At 43.4% G+C, this 18,664-nt stretch overlaps 1 protein-coding gene across 2 annotated transcripts in view; it reads left to right on the top strand.

Annotated features, from left to right (window-relative positions):
- Positions 1-7,769: 7,769 nt before the first annotated feature.
- Positions 7,770-18,664, top strand: part of HADH (hydroxyacyl-CoA dehydrogenase) — a 44,108-nt gene continuing 33,213 nt past the window's right edge. Inside the window, exon 1 of one of the 2 annotated variants that reach the window (XM_025873603.2) lies at positions 7,770-8,002. In XM_025873603.2, the coding sequence (XP_025729388.1) occupies positions 7,871-8,002 (132 nt within the window). In that variant the 5' untranslated portion in view covers positions 7,770-7,870. Of the gene's footprint in view, positions 8,003-8,758; positions 8,782-18,664 lie in introns of those variants that run through there. The other variant, XM_073892092.1, reaches the window with a different exon arrangement.

An 18,664-nucleotide genomic window follows, 5' to 3' on the forward strand; every position in this document is an offset into this window, starting at 1 on the left:
AGAGACAGTGAGAGAGGGGACACAAGCAGAGGGAGTGGGAGAGGGAGAAGCAGGCCTCCCTCTGAGCAGGGAGCCCGATGCGGGGCTCCATCCCAGTACCCTGGGATCATGACCTAAGCCAAAGGCAGACACCCAACAACTGAGCCACCCAGGTGCCCCCAGTTTTGTGGATTTTCAAAAAATTAAACATAAAACTACCTTACTTCTCAACAATTCCATCCCCAGGTATCTCTGAAAGAGAAAAGAAAACAAAGAAAGAGAATTTTCCTATCAGCATGATTCATTATAGCCCCAAACTGGAAGCAACCTAAATGTCTATTAACTGGTGAATGAATAGACAAAATATGGTAGATCCATACAGTGAAATACTATTCAGTAATGAAAAGGAACAAACCACCGACACATGGTATACCACAGATAAACCACAGTTAAAAAACATTTTGCTGAAACAATGTATTAAATGATTCCATTTATATGAAGTGTTTTGTAAAAGGTAAATAATATATAAACAGAAAGTAGGTGGGTGATTGCCTGGGGCTGGGAGTAGGAATGAGGATTAACTTGAAAAGGACATTAGGAATCTTACTGGGGGGATGAAAATGTTTTAAAACTGATTTATGATGATGGTTGCACCATTTGGTAAAAGTCACTGAACTAAACACTTGAACCGTGTGATATGTGAAATAAATCTCCTTCGCAACAACTGGCATGATAACCTGAAATATAATAGGAACGTAACAAATTGACTCAATGGCATTTCATTGAAGAGGAGTCTAAAAACGAGGATGCACGGGGCGCCTTGGTGGCTCAGTCGTTAAGCGTTTGCCTTCGGCTCAGGTCATGGTCTCAGGGTCCTGGGATCGAGCCCCGCACTGGGGGCTCCCTGCTCCGCGGGAAGCCTGCTTCTCCCTCTCCCACTCCCCCTTCTTGTGTTCCCCCTCTCGCTGTGTGTCTCCCTCTGTCAAATAAATAAAATCTTTAAAAAATAAAAAGGATGCAAGCCATGTTTTTTTTTATAATAATCTCTATGATAAAATATTTTTTTAAAGATTTACTTTACACAGAGAGAGCGAGAGAGGGAACACAAGCAGGGGGAGTGGGAGAGGGAGAAGCAGGCTTCCCGTGGAGCAGGGAGCCTGATGTGGGGCTTGATCCCAGGACCCTGGGATCATGACCGGAGCTGAAGGCAGACGCTTAATGACTGAGCCACCCAGGCACCGCACTATGATAAAATATTTTTAACATTTAGGCCAAACATTGTGTTTGAAATAAAGGATAATTGAAATGATTTTATCTAGGAACCAAGATGAAATTTTTAAAACCATGTTTCACAATGCAAGCAAATAAAAGTAGTGACCTACATTGAACACATTTCATTACCATATGCAGTTTTCCTCTTTTTATTTTTGTATTATGGACATTTATTATGGACAATACCTACAGAAGTTAAGCACAAATCTTGTTTCATCTACACCCAACCCACTTTCCATCATCCCTGTTCTGCATTGATTTATTGTGAAGCAAGTCTCAGACATATCATGTGAACATATTCATAATGCAAAATACATCTTGCGAGGATGGTTCAAATCCAGTTGCAGTTTTATTTCAAAGAAAAATTGACAAAGGTAGAAATATATTCACAAAATAGTCTACGGAATTTCAGAATGTCAAATCAAACAGACTAGAAGAACGTGGTTTGTAATTCTCAAATGTTTTTATGATTACATTACAAATGTAACGACTGTAAGAATGTTAATGAAGGTTGTATATTCTATAGTTTCTTCTTATTCGGTCTTACTACTCAGACTTTCTTTATGTGCTTGCTATGTGTGCTTCATTTAAAACAAAGTTTTCCACAAAGAATATACCAATTCGGCATTTCTAATTCTAAAAGATGACACTAAATTCTGTTCTTCTCCCATCATGTTGTTTGGGAGCATCTGTCCTCGTATTTTTTCCAGTCTGAATTTGTTCAGCAACTCTCTTCCCATCTGACATGCAAAGGCTGTGTGGTGAGTTGTCCATTATTATAGTTTTTGAAAGATCTCTCCAAAGGGTATTTAAGTCCTTTATATAGTTTCCTTGTACACAAACACAATGTTCATGGCAAAGCCAGTGCCTAAACATAAAAATAAAAACAAATTAACTAAACCCTCAATAAATCTGTATTTAAAGAGAGAGAGAGAGATATGAAACTAAATGCCATTCCTGACCCCAGATTGGATTCAGTACTAGAAGGAAAAAAAAAATCTGTGAATGATATTATTGGATCAATTAACTAAATTGAAATACAGGTGATCAATTAGAAATGTTGTAACAATATTAAATTTACCAATGTTAATAATGTACTATCGTTATGTAAGAGAACCACACAATTCTTAGGAAATATACACTGAAATACTAGATGAAGAACCATGATATGTGTAACTTACCCACAAATGGCTCAGATATTATATATCTCTCTCTACATATTATACATATCTTAAATATTATGGATAGATATAGATATGTAGAGAGGTAAACATAGAAAATAGATAAGATAAAAAAATGATAAAGCAGGGGCACCAGGGTGGCTCAGTCGGTTGGGTGTGGGACTCTTGATTTTGGCTTGGGTTGTGATCTCGGAGTCGTGGGATTGAGCCCCACTTTGGGCTCTGTGGGGAGCATGGAGCCTGCTTGGGATTCTCTCTCTCTCTCTCTCCCTCTCCGTCTGTCCCTTGCTTGTTCTCTCTCTCCGATAAAAAAAAAATGATGAAGCAAATGTATAAAATATTAACAATAGGTCAATATAGGTATATGGGTTTCTTTGCATTATTCTTATTCTTGCAATTTTTCTATGAGTTTGCAGTTATTACTAAATAAAAATTGAAAAAAAAATTAAATGTAATTGTGACCACGACTTTCATAAAAAGGTCCACCCTGATCTGGCCCCTGCCCCCTTCCAACCTCATCTTTACAGTTATTCTATATTAATTTTATTTCCAGACCACTTTCTTTTCTGTGTTCCTTCACAATCTACAGATACATTTTTCTCTCTCTGGAATGTCCTTATAACTCTTCTTCTGCTTGATAACCTCCTACTCACCCTCACTACTCTGCTGTAATATCTCCATCATGATGAAGTTGTTTAGCACACTGGTGAAGGGCAAAAACACATGGTTCACGAAGAGTCTAGCAAATTGAGCATTTACTAAATATGTTAGCTGGTACTCCGTGACACCCCACAAACACTTTGCTACCCACCCCCAAGCTAACGTCCTCCACAGTCCTTCTCATTCCCCTGGGGAGAGCAGTTACAACCCTGCTGTCATGACTCACTTCCACGTTTGTTTCTCCTCCTATAATATGAGCTCTTGAAAGACAGAGACAACATTCTAGTCACCTCTTTTCCAGCACCTAGAATCAGATGTTTCTTGATCACATAAAGCAATGAAGAACTTAGTTGTTATTTTTAAAATCAATCATTTTACTTTTAAAGATAAACAAGGAGTCACTGTCAGCCTTGTTAACTCTAAATATCTGACTCTGAAAATGTCTTAGAATTGTAGTTAGTAAAAAAGTGTTTTAGCCTTGAACTCATTTATAAATGAACTGGCAATTGGGATCTTTATGAGAGATAATTTAGAAGTTGGGAAAAGTAACTTTGGTTCTTTATGGCTCAAATTTAGGGTACTTGTGAGGGAATAGATGCATTTAGACTGTTGGGGCTAGGCCTTAGAAGTTTGGTCTTTATCCTGTGGATAAAGGTTTTGTTTTTGTTTTTGTTTTTTATGTGGATAAAGTTTTTAAAAGGAGGGGAGTACAGTGATCTAGCATCAGGGCACTGTCTAAGACAGATGGAATTATGAAAAGAGTCTTGAGGTCAGAGTGCGTTCAAAACTGAGCCTGACCTGTTATTAGGAGAATTACATTTAATAAACAATTTGACCGTTCAGCATCTTGGCTTCTTCAGCCTTAGAGGAGGATGGCAGGGGTAGAATTAGGGTTGTTATGAAGAGAGGCAAAACAGCATAGTGGTCAAGAACATAGTGGTCAAGAACAGACTATCATGAGTTCAAATTCTCCCTGTGCCATTTATTAGCTGCGTGACATTGACTAAGTTACTAAACCTCTCTGTACCTCGGTTTCCTTATCTTTAAAGGAAGGGTACCCTTAGTACCTACCAAAAAGGATTATTGTGAGGATTTAATGAATCTTCCAAGTAGGGGGGAAATAGAGGGAGAGAGCAGCTGTGCTGGGATGAATGACTGCTAGCATGGTAAAAGCCAAGACACATATTTGAAGTCTACCATGATACTTTCTTCCCCCTAAAATCTCAAGAGGGTAAAATTATTTTTTTTAAGATTTTATTTATTTATTTGACAGAGAGAGAGAGAGAGAGAGAGAGAGAGCAGGAACACAAGCAGGGGGAGTGGCAGGCAGAGGGAGAAGCAGGCTCCGCGCTGAGCAGGGAGCCCGATGCGGGGCTCAATCATGGGATGGTGACCTGAGCCGAAGGCAGACGCTTAACGACTGAGCCACCCAGGTGCCCCAAGAGGGTAAAATTATTTGTAAATTTGTTCAATGTTGCTAGACATTTGTCTTGTATGTTTTATAAGTCATTCTGAGAGCATCTCTCAGCAGGATATAGAAACAAGTAACTGTTCCCTTCTTAAACTAGCCATGTCTTGATGATGCAAATCGGATGATTATTTCCTTGAAAGCCATGCTGACAAACGTGGCACTGTGCACCCTCATTAGTTTTGCAGTTGGTAAACCTTTGGTTGAACTTTCCAGGCTTTGCTCTTGTGCCACCCTAAGCAGGCACAGGTTCTGGTCTTTTTAACCATATGAAACCTAGAAATTGCTCAACAAAACAGAAGCAGCTGTAATTTTTCATTCTTGCCCCAGTAAGCCAGAATTCATGAATTTCCCACAATTACAAGGAAAAGTCTAACTTACTCCATGAATCCTGCCCCCATGAATGCTCCTGGTTATTAATGCACCCTGTCCTTGGGGCAATGTGTCTATCGTATGACAATGTGAAGACCAAGTGTCAGCTCAGCTCTCTCTCCACGTACCTACTTTGTAAAGCAGGACAGCTCGGAAGGCTGTGATATTTTTTGTCTACTGCTGCCTTGTTGGAGGTGAAGAACCTACTGTACTCCCTGCTTCTGCCACTCTTCAGGCCCTCCACCATGTATATTTTCAAATAATGCTTCTTTGATATGTATTTTTTAAGTATTACAATGATCCATTTATGAGACAAAAGTAAAAGCAGTCATCATTTACTCCATTCTCTGTGGCAGTCCTTCCCTTTGCTGTCTCTGAGTTGGTTCAGTGACCAGGGTCATGCTTCCCAGTACCCCCTCCCTTTCTGTAGAGAGAAATGAAGCAGGACCCCAAGAACAGGGTGAAGGTGCCAGTCAGGGACCACAGAAACTATTGCTGGCTGCCTGAAAGGCCAAGACCACACACTTGGGAAAAGACTTGCAGTCTTGGTAAGGGAAGAATGATTTTATTGTAACTGTTATTTGATCAGGACTGGGCTGGAGTGGAGGGGCAGGTCGGGCCTCCAGCCTCAGAAAAATGTAGGAAAGCCATTAGGGTTCAAAGCCGACGGCCAAGAAAAAATTCTTGAGACGTCTTTGGTGCAAAAAAGGTGATTTTACTAAAGTACGGGGACAGGACCCGTGGGCAGAAAGGGCTGCAATGGGGTCCTGAGGAGCGGCCCATTACATACTTTCAAGTTGGGAGGGGTTAGGGATAGTGTAAGTCTCTAGGGCACTATGGAAGCAAGGTTTCCAGGACCTTGAGGGGGCTAGCTATTGTTGAGAAAAGGTCATTTTTTAAAACCATCTAATAAAACCTTAGTCATGAGACCCTTCAGACGCATATCGGTGGGCCATAGGCTTGGGAGACGATTGCCAACATGTATCTTGGGGGGTTTAGAGATAAAGGAAATTTCTAAAAGAATTTTTATATGTTAAAGTAGACTTACAGGACCCTGGGGGTCCGGCTAAAGTTGCCTTTTGCCCTGAGCAAAGTATTAACATGGAGGCACTTGAGTTCCTAGAGGAATGTCACTCTACCTCTATCAAGGACTTGTCCATGGGCTGTTAGTAGGGAAATTTAATAACTTCTCTTCTGCCTTTGTTTCCCACAGTCAAGAACTGGGGCTAGAGTCTTAGCATGAACAGCTGGAAAGGTACCCAGCCATTTCTTTTGATAGACAAGGACGCTGGAGCCCAGGGAGAGGAAGTGTTGCAAGGGTCATACCGCACACAGGCGACAGAGCCAGCACTCCCACCGTCCACTGCTGTGCTCTTTTCTTTACATCCCACCTTTAGATAATACAGACAGCCTCAGATTTGAGAGCCACTAAAAACATGGCAGTGGTTATTCTTTTCAGAGAAAAACAGATCACAGATCTGAAAATGTAGCATCCTTGGGCACTGTTTTACATTACACAGCTTTTCATTAAAAAGTGTTTATTGTAACAATGCTAATTAGAGTATGTTTGGATGTCTGGCCTTGCATTAGACACTTGTTAAATGAGAACCAAGAGTTAAAATCCACCTCAAGAATCATCCATGCATCCTCCTAATCTACCATCCTGCCCTCACTTCTAGCCACACCTAATTCCTCTCTGTTTTCCCCTGGCAATATTTTCTTCTGTTTCCACTTTAGCATGTGCTGCTACCTCTGCCTAGAATTCTCTCTTCCTCATTGTTCTACTAGGTTTCTCTGTGTAATCTTTCTTTTCCATTTCTAGTCCCATTGGCTTTTGCATTTGTTACATTCTGGCACTCAATGGACCTTAGTTACTTGGATTTAACACTGTCTCCTCAACCAGCAGTGATCCTAGCATTGTTCCAATCCTAACAGAGCGCTGGGTAACTGCACTTCTCCCATAATTTTACAGAATTAGATATAAAAATGAGATCACAGCAAAGGAATGGTAAACACAGGATTCGCTGTGTGGGTTACTTCTGATAGGAGAGGCTGACTTTTGTTTGGATGGTGTGTTTGTGGGTTCTTACTGTGTATCCAAAAATAATAAAGATTCTATATTACTGAAGTATAGTAACCAGAAATTATTCACATGAATGAGAAGATTGACCTAATTGGTATCCAAATCTTCCATTATTTGGAAAGACATTCTTTTCCCATGCTTTCTAGGTGTTACTTCACAATGGTTGCTTTTTGACCTTCAACCGTCCACTTTCCCTGCACTGATCGATGCCTGACGCTGAAATGGGTAACTAAAAGTCAACCCCCTTTCCCTCCCGTGGGCCTGTTCGCTACACTGGAACTCGTGGGTCCTTAGCCATTTGTTTTGGGTGTGAGCAGTTTGCTTCCTTCCGTTTCAGCAGAAACAATCAATATCCACCGCATTAAAATAATCACCACAGCCAAAGAGCATGTACGTATTCGGCGCCGAAATACGCGCAAGCATCAAGGATGAGGATTTAACAAGACAACGGCGGGTACTTCACCTCACGAGTGACTGGTGCCCTTTCTGAAGAGAGCCTTGCGCGGCTGAAGGGCCCAGGCCCCACCCCCCGACCGCTGTGAGCCCACCTCCCCTCGCCCCCACGCCGCCGCGACCACGCCCCCTTCCCCGCCTGTAGGCCGTAGCCGCGCCTGCCCACGTGAGCCCGGAAGACGCGCTAGGCCGTTCGAACGCGGTCCCCGGCCGGCGTGGGCCAATGGGCGGGGCGCACCTCGAGTCTCCACCCCCGCCGTCGAGGACGTCACTGAACTCGAGGGCGGGCGGGGCGGAGGGGCGGCCTAGGCCTCCGCCCCCAGAGGTCAGCTCGCTGCTAGTCTCTGCGCCGCGGGTAACTTCGCCAGGTCTTATCGCTGTCGCCGCTTTTGTCTCCGCAGCATGGCTTTCGTAACCCGGCAGTTCGTGCGCTCTGTGTCCTCCTCGTCCACTGCCTCGGCCTCGGCGAAGAAAATCATCGTCAAGCACGTGACGGTTATCGGCGGCGGGCTGATGGGCGCCGGCATCGCCCAGGTGAGCCGCCGGGCGGGCAGCGTACCCCGCTCGATTTGCTGCGCACGCTTCCATGCAGGCGCTGGCCAGCCGAGACCGGAGTGGGTGTCCCGCCGGGAGGCCAGGGTCCGCGGGAAACCGGGGCGAATGCCGCCCCGCCCCTCACCCGTGCAGTTGAAGAGTGTTGAGTCTGGGCCTGACTCTCCTCCACTCCTCCGAAAAACGAATGTCTTTGGATTGAGCCTGAGGTTCTAAATTCCAGTCTCCCGCAGGGTCCGATGAAGGCTCCGTGGAAAGTGTTTCTGAATGGAGTTTGGAATTGGGCCGTGCAGAGAGTATAGTATTATATGTGCACAATATTGAGGAATAACATGTGCGCTTGCTGCTGGGCTTAAACCGAATTTGCTTCCAGAGACCTGGACTGCGATCAGTTTTGTTTGTAATCAGTTTCTTAATAATTATACAGTCTTTGTCAAAGCCGTTTTCTGCTCTTCTAAATGATCTCTGTTCCCCGCCCTCGACTTGTGTTTCCTTTGTGGGTTACAAAGAATAATTAGTCATCGTTTTGGTAGCACTTTGTAAGGTTACTTAATCGTAGCTCGTGAGGCTCTGGGACGCCTCCAACTGCAAGCGTGTTGGCTAGGCAGCTTTGACCTATTACCCTTTTTTGCAGAGAACAGCGCGGTTTCAGCGCGGTTTAGGGTCTGGGGAGAGTGGGAGTAGAGTGGCTGAGGGCCCAGGAAGAGTCTCTAATCTCATTGTTCATCTTCAGGACTCTGCCCTGTTCCACCTGAGCTATGGTACGGACTCAGTTGTGTAACTGATTACCTGGATACTGTGATACTTGCATGTATGTATGTATTTATTTTTAGCGGTTACATTCCAGCTCATATTGGAGAACTGTGATTTTCTTAGCTGACTTTATTCTTAGCTTTCCAGCCCTTTGCAACTTGGATTGTTGAGGACGGAGGCAGTTACCAAGTTTTTCTTAAGGGAGTACTGGAGTGCGGTGGCTACAGTCAATAAGGTTTAATTTTTTCAGCGTCTATCTGCAACCAAGTCCACACTTCCATGCTTGCTTTTTTAAAAAAATCTTTCCGGGCGCCTGGGTGGTTCAGGCGGTTGAGTCAGACTCTTGATTTTGACTCTTGATTTCGTCTCAGGTTATGATCTCAGGGTTGTGGGATCAAGCCCTGCCTGGCGCTTGAGTGTGGAGGAGCCAGTTTAGGATTCTTTCTCCCTCTCCCCTTGCCCCTCCCCCCCCTTTCTCTTCCCTCTCTAAAAAAAATCCTTTGTTATTACTATATATCTAAATTCTCCCTCCCTGCAGATTTTTTTTGTCGCATATTTAATTGCATTTTCTCTTAAAATCAGTATTTTTTTTTAAATGTTTTTATCCATCTGACTTCTTACAGTCTCTCATATTTTTCTTCTGAGATCATGTTTTTGGACATACATTGCCCTTTTTGTTGTACGGATACCCTGGCTGCTAGGTTATGGTGTTCCCGTAATCTGTTACATGTGAGGAGGAGTAAGTCCCTTTAACCTAAAAGTTCCCCCCCCCAAAAAAAAACAAAACTGAAAGTTCCACACGTTATACTACATGATACTCAGAGCTTAGCTTGAGCGCGCTTACATTCTTCCTGCTCCACCAGAATCTCCCAAGGCTATGAGAGTGAGATTTCTTGTGGGCAGGTGTAAAATAATGTATTAGCTTAAAAACACTTAAAGAGCGTCTTGGTGACAAGTTATTAAGGCTTTAGCCTCCAGTAACAGTATGGGAAACGGACAGTACCTTGAAGACATCAGTGGAAGAGGATTAGAAGAAACTATGTAGGAAGCATCACCTCAACTTTTGTACAAAATGGGATTGCTCAGTTCTTGGGATGCTGCATCCATTATTGGATACCATGAAAAAGGGTGTTATCTTGCATGAAAAGGCACAGAGGTAGTACCTAAAATTGTGGGTATGGTGATGGAGCATTCACTTGAGAAAGGCGTGGGGAGAAATGACTGACATTGGTGGGAACACATACTTGTGGGTCAAATCCTTGAGTAGTTGGAGCAAGGAGCGCCTTTTCAGAGTTAAGGGGGAAAAATGTTATTTACCGCACTAGTTGGAAACATAATGGAATTGTCATTCTGAACGTTGATAAACACCAAAAGTCTAGGGGTGCCTGGCTGGCTCCGGCAGCGGAGCAGGACTCTTGATCTCGGGGTCGTGAGTTTGAGCCCCATGTTGGGTGTGGGGATCAGAAAAAAAATACCAGAAGTCTAAGTAGTGGATATTCATAAGGAACATAGTTCCATTCTTATATAACAAAGTTTAAAAAGAGCCTCACCCACTTCAGGTGACAACTGTAATCCTGTGGGGGAAACCACGCTTTCCTGCAGAACATCTCTGGGTGCCGCTGGTTGGTTTCGCTGATGTTTTGGGTGGTTTAGCTCATCTGTTTTTGCATTCTGCCCTGCAGCATGCAGTTCCAGGCAGTGTATCACCTCGTTCTTGATGCTCCTTGACCTTTGGTTTTTGGCTCTGGGTAAATCCGTTTTGCTGATTGAGTGCCACTGAAGAATTAGATGATGTGTTTTGAATATAGAATGGGTCCAGTTCAGTATGGGGAGTTGGATGATTTTTATGCTGGCGTGGCTTCACATGCTGGCTGTGTTAACATGGGAAACTTACTCAGCCTCTGGCCTCAGTTTACTTATTTCTTAAAGTAGGACTGGGCGCCTGGGTGGCTCAGTTGGTTAAGCGACTGCCTTCGGCTCAGGTCATGATCCCAGGTCCTGGGATCGAGTCCCGCATCGGGCTCCCTGCTCGGCGGGGAGCCCGCTTCTCCCTCTGCCCCTCCCCCCTCATGTGCGCGTGTGCGCGCGCTCTCTCTCTCTCATTCTCTCTCTCAAATAAATAAATAAAATCTTTAGAAAAAAAATAAAGTAGGACTAATACTAATACTAGCCTGGCAGGAGTATGGAGAGGATTGAATTAATTAGCATATGTCAAGCACTTAGCACAGTGTCTGGCACCTAATAGGAGCTCACAAAATGTTAGCTGCCTTTACAGTTATTATCTTCATTGAAGTAATCCTTGTCCATTTGACCTTTTTGCCTCATATCTAGTCCCAACTCTGTTGCTGCGGAGGTAGGACTGTATTATTTAGATGAAGAATATTGGTCATGATTCTGTTCCAACTTGCTTAATCTTGAACACAAATGCCAGTTGATTCTGTGCTTGGTTTGTTATGGACCTCTGAAAAGAGGGAAGGCGCTTTTTACCCTCCCTCCCACCCGTGGTAGATCCTCAGTGAAGCCTTACAGACACAAGCACAAACTGGCATCTAAGCTATGTGTTTATTTGCATTTCCCTGAACTCTTTCTGAAGTAGTTCTATTTACAATTTTAATTTTTTGGTAAAATGTATCATTTTGCCATGTGTTCCACTTCATGCTGAGTAGGATAAAAAAAGTTTTTTGAATAGGTTTTGTGGGAGCCTAACATGTTTCTCAAGCAATTTAGCGGTTTCAGGTAAGTGAAGTTTGTGCTTCATTATATTTGATCAGAGCATAGGCCATTTGTACATGTGTATTCTCCTAGAGCATCTACTTTGCCTGTCATTTTTTTGTTTGTTTTAAATTAAAAAAAAAATCCCTTAGGCTGCAGGTTAATATTTAATAAGGTTAACTTGTGTGTTTGTCCATTACAGGCTTCTGACATGGTTCTGGTCACCAGTTTAGCTTTAGCCGAATACTTAGGCCAGCAAAGAAGCTTATAGTGTTAAATGACCCTTGAGTGAGGGGCAGGTTGTTTTTTGTTCTGTAAAGGAGGGGAGAAAAGGAAGAAAGCTACTAGCTGTGCATTTCTTCAGTTTATTGAATGAGTCCTTTCTCAGCTTCCCTTGTTTGTTGCCTTTTTTCATCTGAGGAACCCAGAGAGCTCATAGCTTTCCTTATGTTACTGGGCGGGGGTGGGGGAGCCAGTGGGCTCCCTGGAAATGTACATTTCAGAAGCTGGATTCCTCAGGGCTCCTGGTACAACCTTCCTTTTAGTGCACTATACGTCTTTGAGGAGCTGAGAAAGTTCGGAAGGGGCTGGGGGCCTGATTCTTCTCACCCAAAGCTTTTTTTTTCCCCCTTGTTAAAAAACAAAAAGTACACATTTCTTCTGGGGAGGGCTCCTTAGACTATTAAAACAGAGTTGGGGAATGGCAGGGGAGAGCATTCTAAGCTACAGATGAATGTTTCCTCAACATCTGTGTTGCTTTGTGATGCTTGATAAGGACACAAGTGGACCCGAGAGCTTTTTTCCTCCCTAGCCACTGAATTTGGTCATCCATCTCTCTGCCCCCAAATGATGCTGAAAAGGAGAGTGGTCACAATTGCTCTGTATTGTTTAACTTTATTATTATTTTTTTTTTCTGCTACAGTGAATATGTCTCAGTTGAACAGTGCAGTGGCCTGGGAAAAGTTTCAGGATTGCTGGAGACTGGCACAGTTACCTGGCTATAAGCTCTCCTTTTGAGTGTTCCTTATGGACGGAATGTTTTTATTCCATTGTTAACTCCCTCCTTAAGGGTATGGGATGCATTTGTCATGAAGCTCTTCCCTCCTTTCTTGCATTGTTGCTCATTTCTTTAGTGGGCTCTTGTCTGATCTTCATGATATACTAGGGACAGCAAAACCAGCCCTTGTCGGCATATTAGTCATTGGACTTGGGGTGGGGCTGGAGACTGGAGAAGCGGGGGGCTAACAGGCAAAAAAAAGAATGCCAAAGAATACGTTTGGACGTTGTAGAGCAGAAATGGCACCTCAGTCAGGTTTTGGGTTTTCTCCACCATGTCCTGGATCCAGCCTCACTGTTACCTGCCCGTTGCTTGTGTTTCTAACTTCCGTTCTTCCCACTTCTGTCTTCTCCCCATGTCTGCCTCAGGCACACCCCTCACTGCCAGCTCTCTTGGGCCCACAGGAGATTATACTGTGGCTCTCTATCCTGGGTCTGCCTGGGGTATATGAACAATGCAATAGTTTCTGGTGAGTGGTGGTCTAACACTTGAAAGTGAGCAGAGTATGGCAGAGCCTGGCACCCAGCCCTGCCTGTCCTTGCTGTAGGAACCTTAGGTGAGTCACTTAACCCCTCTCTGCCTCTTCCCTTATCTGCAAACAAGGACACTTGCCTCACGGTGCTGTGAGAGCTAACCGTGCTGTTAGAGCTAACCGCTCAAAGAGCTGAAGAGACTTCACTGGCGTGTTCAGTGGTAACTGTTTCGTGAATGTTGCTTTCTGGTAGATTTGTGAGATCAATCTGGTGATGACTTCTCTAATTCTAAATCCTCTTAACTGTCTTTGAAGATGTTTGACCCCTGAAGCCGAGATAAGCACAGTTCTGCCTGCACCTCTGGCCTCTGCTGTGTTGTGGAGACAAGTGTGGTCTCCATGGGCAAGGGGATCTTTTGTGGGTATGGAATCGACAGATTAACAGCTTGACCTCTCCTTAGCTCTAGACTCAAAGTTAGAATCACTCACTGGTGATTTCTGTTTGGCTGCTCTGATGCCCTCTTTCTGCCAGGAATAGACTCAGACTCCCTTGCCAAGACTTAGTTATTCATCATGTTCCCTTCCTTTGCCCCCTCCAGCTTTCCCTGTGACTTTCCTCCCTCTGCCATTACCGCTCTTGTTCTTCCAGCCACATACACTCTGAAGCTGGGGTCATGGTCAGAGTCTTCTCTGTGCTGCAAAAACTCTGAGGCTTTTCTCTGTGAGGAGCATTCTTTCCCTTGAGCTCCCCATTGTAATTCCTGGATCAGGCATTGATACTTGAATTGTTGTAGGAGCCTTTTAATTGGTCCTTTTCAGCAAAACCCCACTCATTCTAGCAGCCTTTGCCATACTAATCTTCCTAGAGAGAAGTTTGGATTTGTAACTGTCTCTTTTACTCAGAAAGTATTCATCATGGCAGCATCTTGGAGAGATAGGTCAATATAACCAAGAGTTTGTTGATGCTAGTGACATGTCCAGTTACCCCTTCTTCTTCCTGGAATTGGTGGGAGATGGGAGGAGAGAGTCCTGGGAGAGGAGTTACTTTTCTCTACATTACCAAATCCAGATGCTTATTGAATTTTCAAAAAAATATGTACTTCTCATCTGAAAATGGAGACACATTTCTTTGGCTTTTTAAAAATACTTTTTGAAAAAAAAAAAACAAAAAAAAAAAAAAAAAAAAAAAAAAACCCACAAAGCCAGCTAGTGAATTAAACTGTCGTAAGAATAAACCAGCTGGTTATGGTAGCGGGTGGGGGTGGTTGAAAGCCTCGATGGAATGCCGTTTTTTTTGATTGTCGAAGTTAGTAAAGACAACCCATGCTGGTGGCAGAGTTGAATTGCACAATCGGAGATAATCATAAACCCAGAATTGCCAGCTCTGAGAGACGCATCTGATTTATGCCTTTTTCCCTCCCTGGATCCAGTCACGCGCTCAAGGGCAGGCCTTGATGCAGAGGAACAGCAGCGTCTGGGGGACAGTCAGCATCATGAGCGCTCAGTGCACTTATTCTGGGAATTGGAAGGAAGGCAAAATAGTTTTCTGAGGGAGTGTAATGCTGATGCCGTGCGGTCCTCCTGTCGTGTAGGGGCACACGGGACAGGTCTCTGTACAGAGTTCTCACACGTTTACCATTCAGGTTAAGCTGCTTCAAAGCTGGTGATATGTTTGCAAAAATATATAAAGCCAGCATGCTTCTGCTTGGAGTGTTTCCTTGGCCCCGTGGCTGGAGTACTCAGGGGCTTTGACAAGTGTGCTCTTCACCTGGCCTATTTTTACAGCTCTCAAGCACCCGGGTCTAAAAATATTTCTCTCTGGCTAAGCCTGCCTTCCACCAAGGCTAGGGAGGTCATGGAGCTATGAGAACATAGCCTTCAAATAAATTTGTTTCCATTACAGATTGCTTGTCCTCAAGGTCTTACAGTGGGTAGGTACTGTAATATAAAATAAGAGTTCTTAATGGGTTGACTTAAATTATGGTCACTCAAGTTAAAGTACCAGGAAGAGCCCTCTTTATTGTAAAACCAACAGATGTCTATGGGAGGGGGAACAGAAGGCCTTTCTTTTTGTGTTCCATTTCTCCCCTACCGTCTCCTTCTCAGAAAGTTGGGAATAACTTGGGGGGGGGGTAGTGTTGCATAATTCAAGAAGAATGAGTGGGGTTTCTTTGCATCTGCGACGTGTGAAATTCTTTTCTAAGTAAGAGCCTTCAGTAATATAATTATTTTCACATTGTTGGGCGGCGGCTCAGCTACACCGATGAAAAGAACCCTGGACCTTTGGAAGATCTGATCTCGTCTTGGCCTTCTTAACAACTGTATGTGTTCAGCCAGCATTGTCTGGGGGCCCTGCAGCCAGGTTGGGTCTCGGTGCTCGGTGGCCAGAGATGAATGACATTTTGTCAGGAGCCTGCAGTAGGGAAGTAGGGAAGACAAGGCTGAAACATGGTCATAGCAGTGTGGTGGGCACAGGGCTATTACAGGAGCACAGGAGGGATACCTAGCCTGGGGCTAAGAAGATCTTGGGGTGTAAGGTCTGGAAGTGATCTTACTTAGGATGTGTGATGCTGAGGCTTAGTGAGGGGGAGTTGGGGAGAAGGCGTGGAGAAGTAGATGTGGAGGCTGTGGGCCTCACGGTGGTGGTGTCAGTAAGCAGTGTGTTTGGAAAGGAGGTGAGTCTCCATCCAGGAAGGCTTTGCGTGCCATATGTGGGAACTGAAGGTTTATTCTTTGGTCACTGGGGGCCATTGAAGAGATTGATGGAGTAAGTACTATAGACAGAAGTACCTTTTATGCAATCACATTTTACAGTACTGCCTGTATGTGATCTTAAGTGAGTAGTTTTTCTCTTAGTTCTGTTTCTTTCCTCAGTAAAATGAAAGTGCTGTGTTGGATTAGAACAGAGGTTTGGGTTTTTTTTAATTGTGGTAAAATATGCATAACATAAAATTGATCATTTTAGCCATTTTTAAATGCAGGTGTCCCCCACTTTCCAAGAGCTTGCATTATGCCATTTTGCTTATATGAAAGATCTACATTAGTCTCTGTTTTTGGTAACTGAAAGAAACCCCTGGAGGATTTTTGCTTTTGTGAAAACAGGTGAAAAGCCAAAATAGCATTCAGCACTTGTTTGGCAGCAAGCCGTTTCAGAGACCTCGCACACCCTGAGTGGCTCCTTCCCTGGGAATGACGCTCAGCATCCAGCCACCATGGCTTTGAACTGTGTCTGTGTGTGCCTGTGCTTTATCTCAATTTATTTTTGTGTATCCATTGGCAAGATGTGTCCAAAGGTATCAGAAAAGCCTAAGAGAGGTTATTTTTGGGGTCTGAGGAGGTTCATAATTTTTCCATATAAATTAATGGTAATTGCGTCTTTTCTTTATACCATTTTGGCTTATGAATGTTTTCATTGGAGTGTTCTACTGCCACATAGTGGAGGGAGCCTGTATGCAGTGCGGTGGCATTTAAGTGTATACACATTGTTGCCAAACCCTCACCATCATCTATCTCCAGAACTCTGCATCCTGCAAAACTGAAGTTCTGTACCCAGTGAATGATAACTTCCCCCATCCCACCCCCGCCCTTAGAAGCCAGCGTTCTACTTCCTGTCTCTGAATGTGACTGTTCTAGGTACCTAAGTGGAATCCTACAGTATTCTTCCTTTTGTGACTAGCTTATTTTCCTTAATATTATATCTTCAAGGTTCATTCATGTTGTACCATGTGTCCGAGTTTCCTTCCTTTTTAAAGAATAATAGTTCACTGGAATATTTTTAATGGAGTAATGTATATACCACATTCTGTCTATCTATTTATCTGTCTTGGGACACTCGGGTTGCTTCCAGTTTTTGGTTACTGTGAATAATGTTGCTGTGAATATGGGTATACATAGGACCAACAAGGACTATTTAGAGTCCTTGCTTTCAGTTCTTCTGGGTATATACCTAGAAGTAGAAGTGCCGGATAATATGTAATTATTTTTACATTTTTGAGGAATTGCTATAATGTATTCCATGGCAGCGGCAACATTTTACATTTTCATCAGCAGTGTGCAAAGGTGCCCATTTGTCCATATCTTTGCCAGCACTTATTTTCTGTTGTTTGTTTGTTTGTTTTTATCATAGCCATCCTAATGGATGTGACTAGATGAGAGATTTTTACACTAAAGCTCTGATGGACTTTAAGGGCTCTATGAATCCCAAACCTCCCTACCCTGACCTCTGTTTTACATATTGCTCTTCTGTATGCATTCCTATAAAGAAGGATTTTTATGGTTAAAAAAGTTTGAAAGCCACCACACTGAATGATCTGTAGGGTATCTTTCTGCTCTAAAAATCAGTGATCTTGTAGCTAATTATTTGTGGCTAATAAGCATAAACAATAAATGCTTTTCCTGATCTCTGACTTTGCAGTAGTTGCGAAGCTAAGGTGCCTTCATTTCCCCAGTGTGATAGAGAAGAAACCTGTGTTGGAGGGACTGAGCGTGTGTGTCTGTGGCCATCCTTGACCTGGCTCACACATGTGCCCCTCACAGATGGTCACAAATACAGGGTTTGCATGCCTCTAGCCTTGTCGGCAGCCCCATTGATAGAAGGGTACAAGACCTGTTCACATGCTGGAGGAAATTAAGCATAAGTTCATTTTTGAAATCACAGGGTGCTCAGACCAGACTGCACAGCAGTTGTCCTTCACTTCCCCTTTTGCCTGGCATCTTAACCACCAGTGCCAGAAAACAGTTACTCTGCTTGCTCTTGTAGCATTCTTTCCCCCTTCACAATTGACTAAAGGACTGTGCTTATTAGCTCTTTTTGTTGTTGTTGTTACTGTACTTTTCAAAGTAATGTGGCGCCTGGGTGGTTCAGTTGGTTAAGCATCTGCCTTCGGCTCAGGTCATGAGCCCAGGGTCCTGGGATCGAGTCCCACATCTGGCTCCCTGCTCAGCAGGGGACCTGCTTCTCCCTCTCCCTCTGCTTATGCTCCCCCTGCTTGTGCTCTCTGTCAAAAAATAAAAAAATAAAATCTTAAAAAAAAAGTAATGTGATTTTTTTTATAATTCTAAAATAACTTGAAAGTTACGTAAAATTTGTTATAGTTTCAAGTTACAGTCATGATTTTTTTTTTCAAGTTTTTATTGAATTCCAGTTAACATACAGTGTTAACTTTCAGGTGTAGAATTTAGTGATTCATCAGTTGCATATAACACCCAGTGCTCATCACAAGTGCCCTCCTTAATGCCCATCACCCATCTTCCCACCCCCACCCACCTCCCCCCAGCAACTCTCAGTTCTCTATAATTAAGAGTCTGTGTCCTAGTTTGCCTCTCTCCCCCCACCCCATGTTGATGTGTTTTGTTTCTTAAATTCCACATATGAGTGAAATCATATGGTATTTGTCTTTCTCAGACTTATTTTGCTTATTATAATACCCTCTAGCTCCATCCATGTCATTGCAAATGGCAAGATTTCATTCCTTTTTTATGGCTGAATAATATTCCATTGTAGATGTATACCACATCTTTATCTGTTCATCAGTCAGTGGACGTTTGGTCTCTTCCATAGTTTGGCTATTGTTGATAATGCTGCTGTAAACATCGGCGTGCGTATATCCCTTTGAATCTATATTTTTGTGTCCTTTGGGTAAATACCTAG

Source organism: Callorhinus ursinus, unplaced genomic scaffold (assembly GCF_003265705.2).
Source record: "Callorhinus ursinus isolate GAN/ISIS: 27379988/994484 unplaced genomic scaffold, GSC_fseal_2.0 scaffold4, whole genome shotgun sequence".
NCBI classification, from domain to species: Eukaryota; Metazoa; Chordata; class Mammalia; order Carnivora; family Otariidae; genus Callorhinus; species Callorhinus ursinus.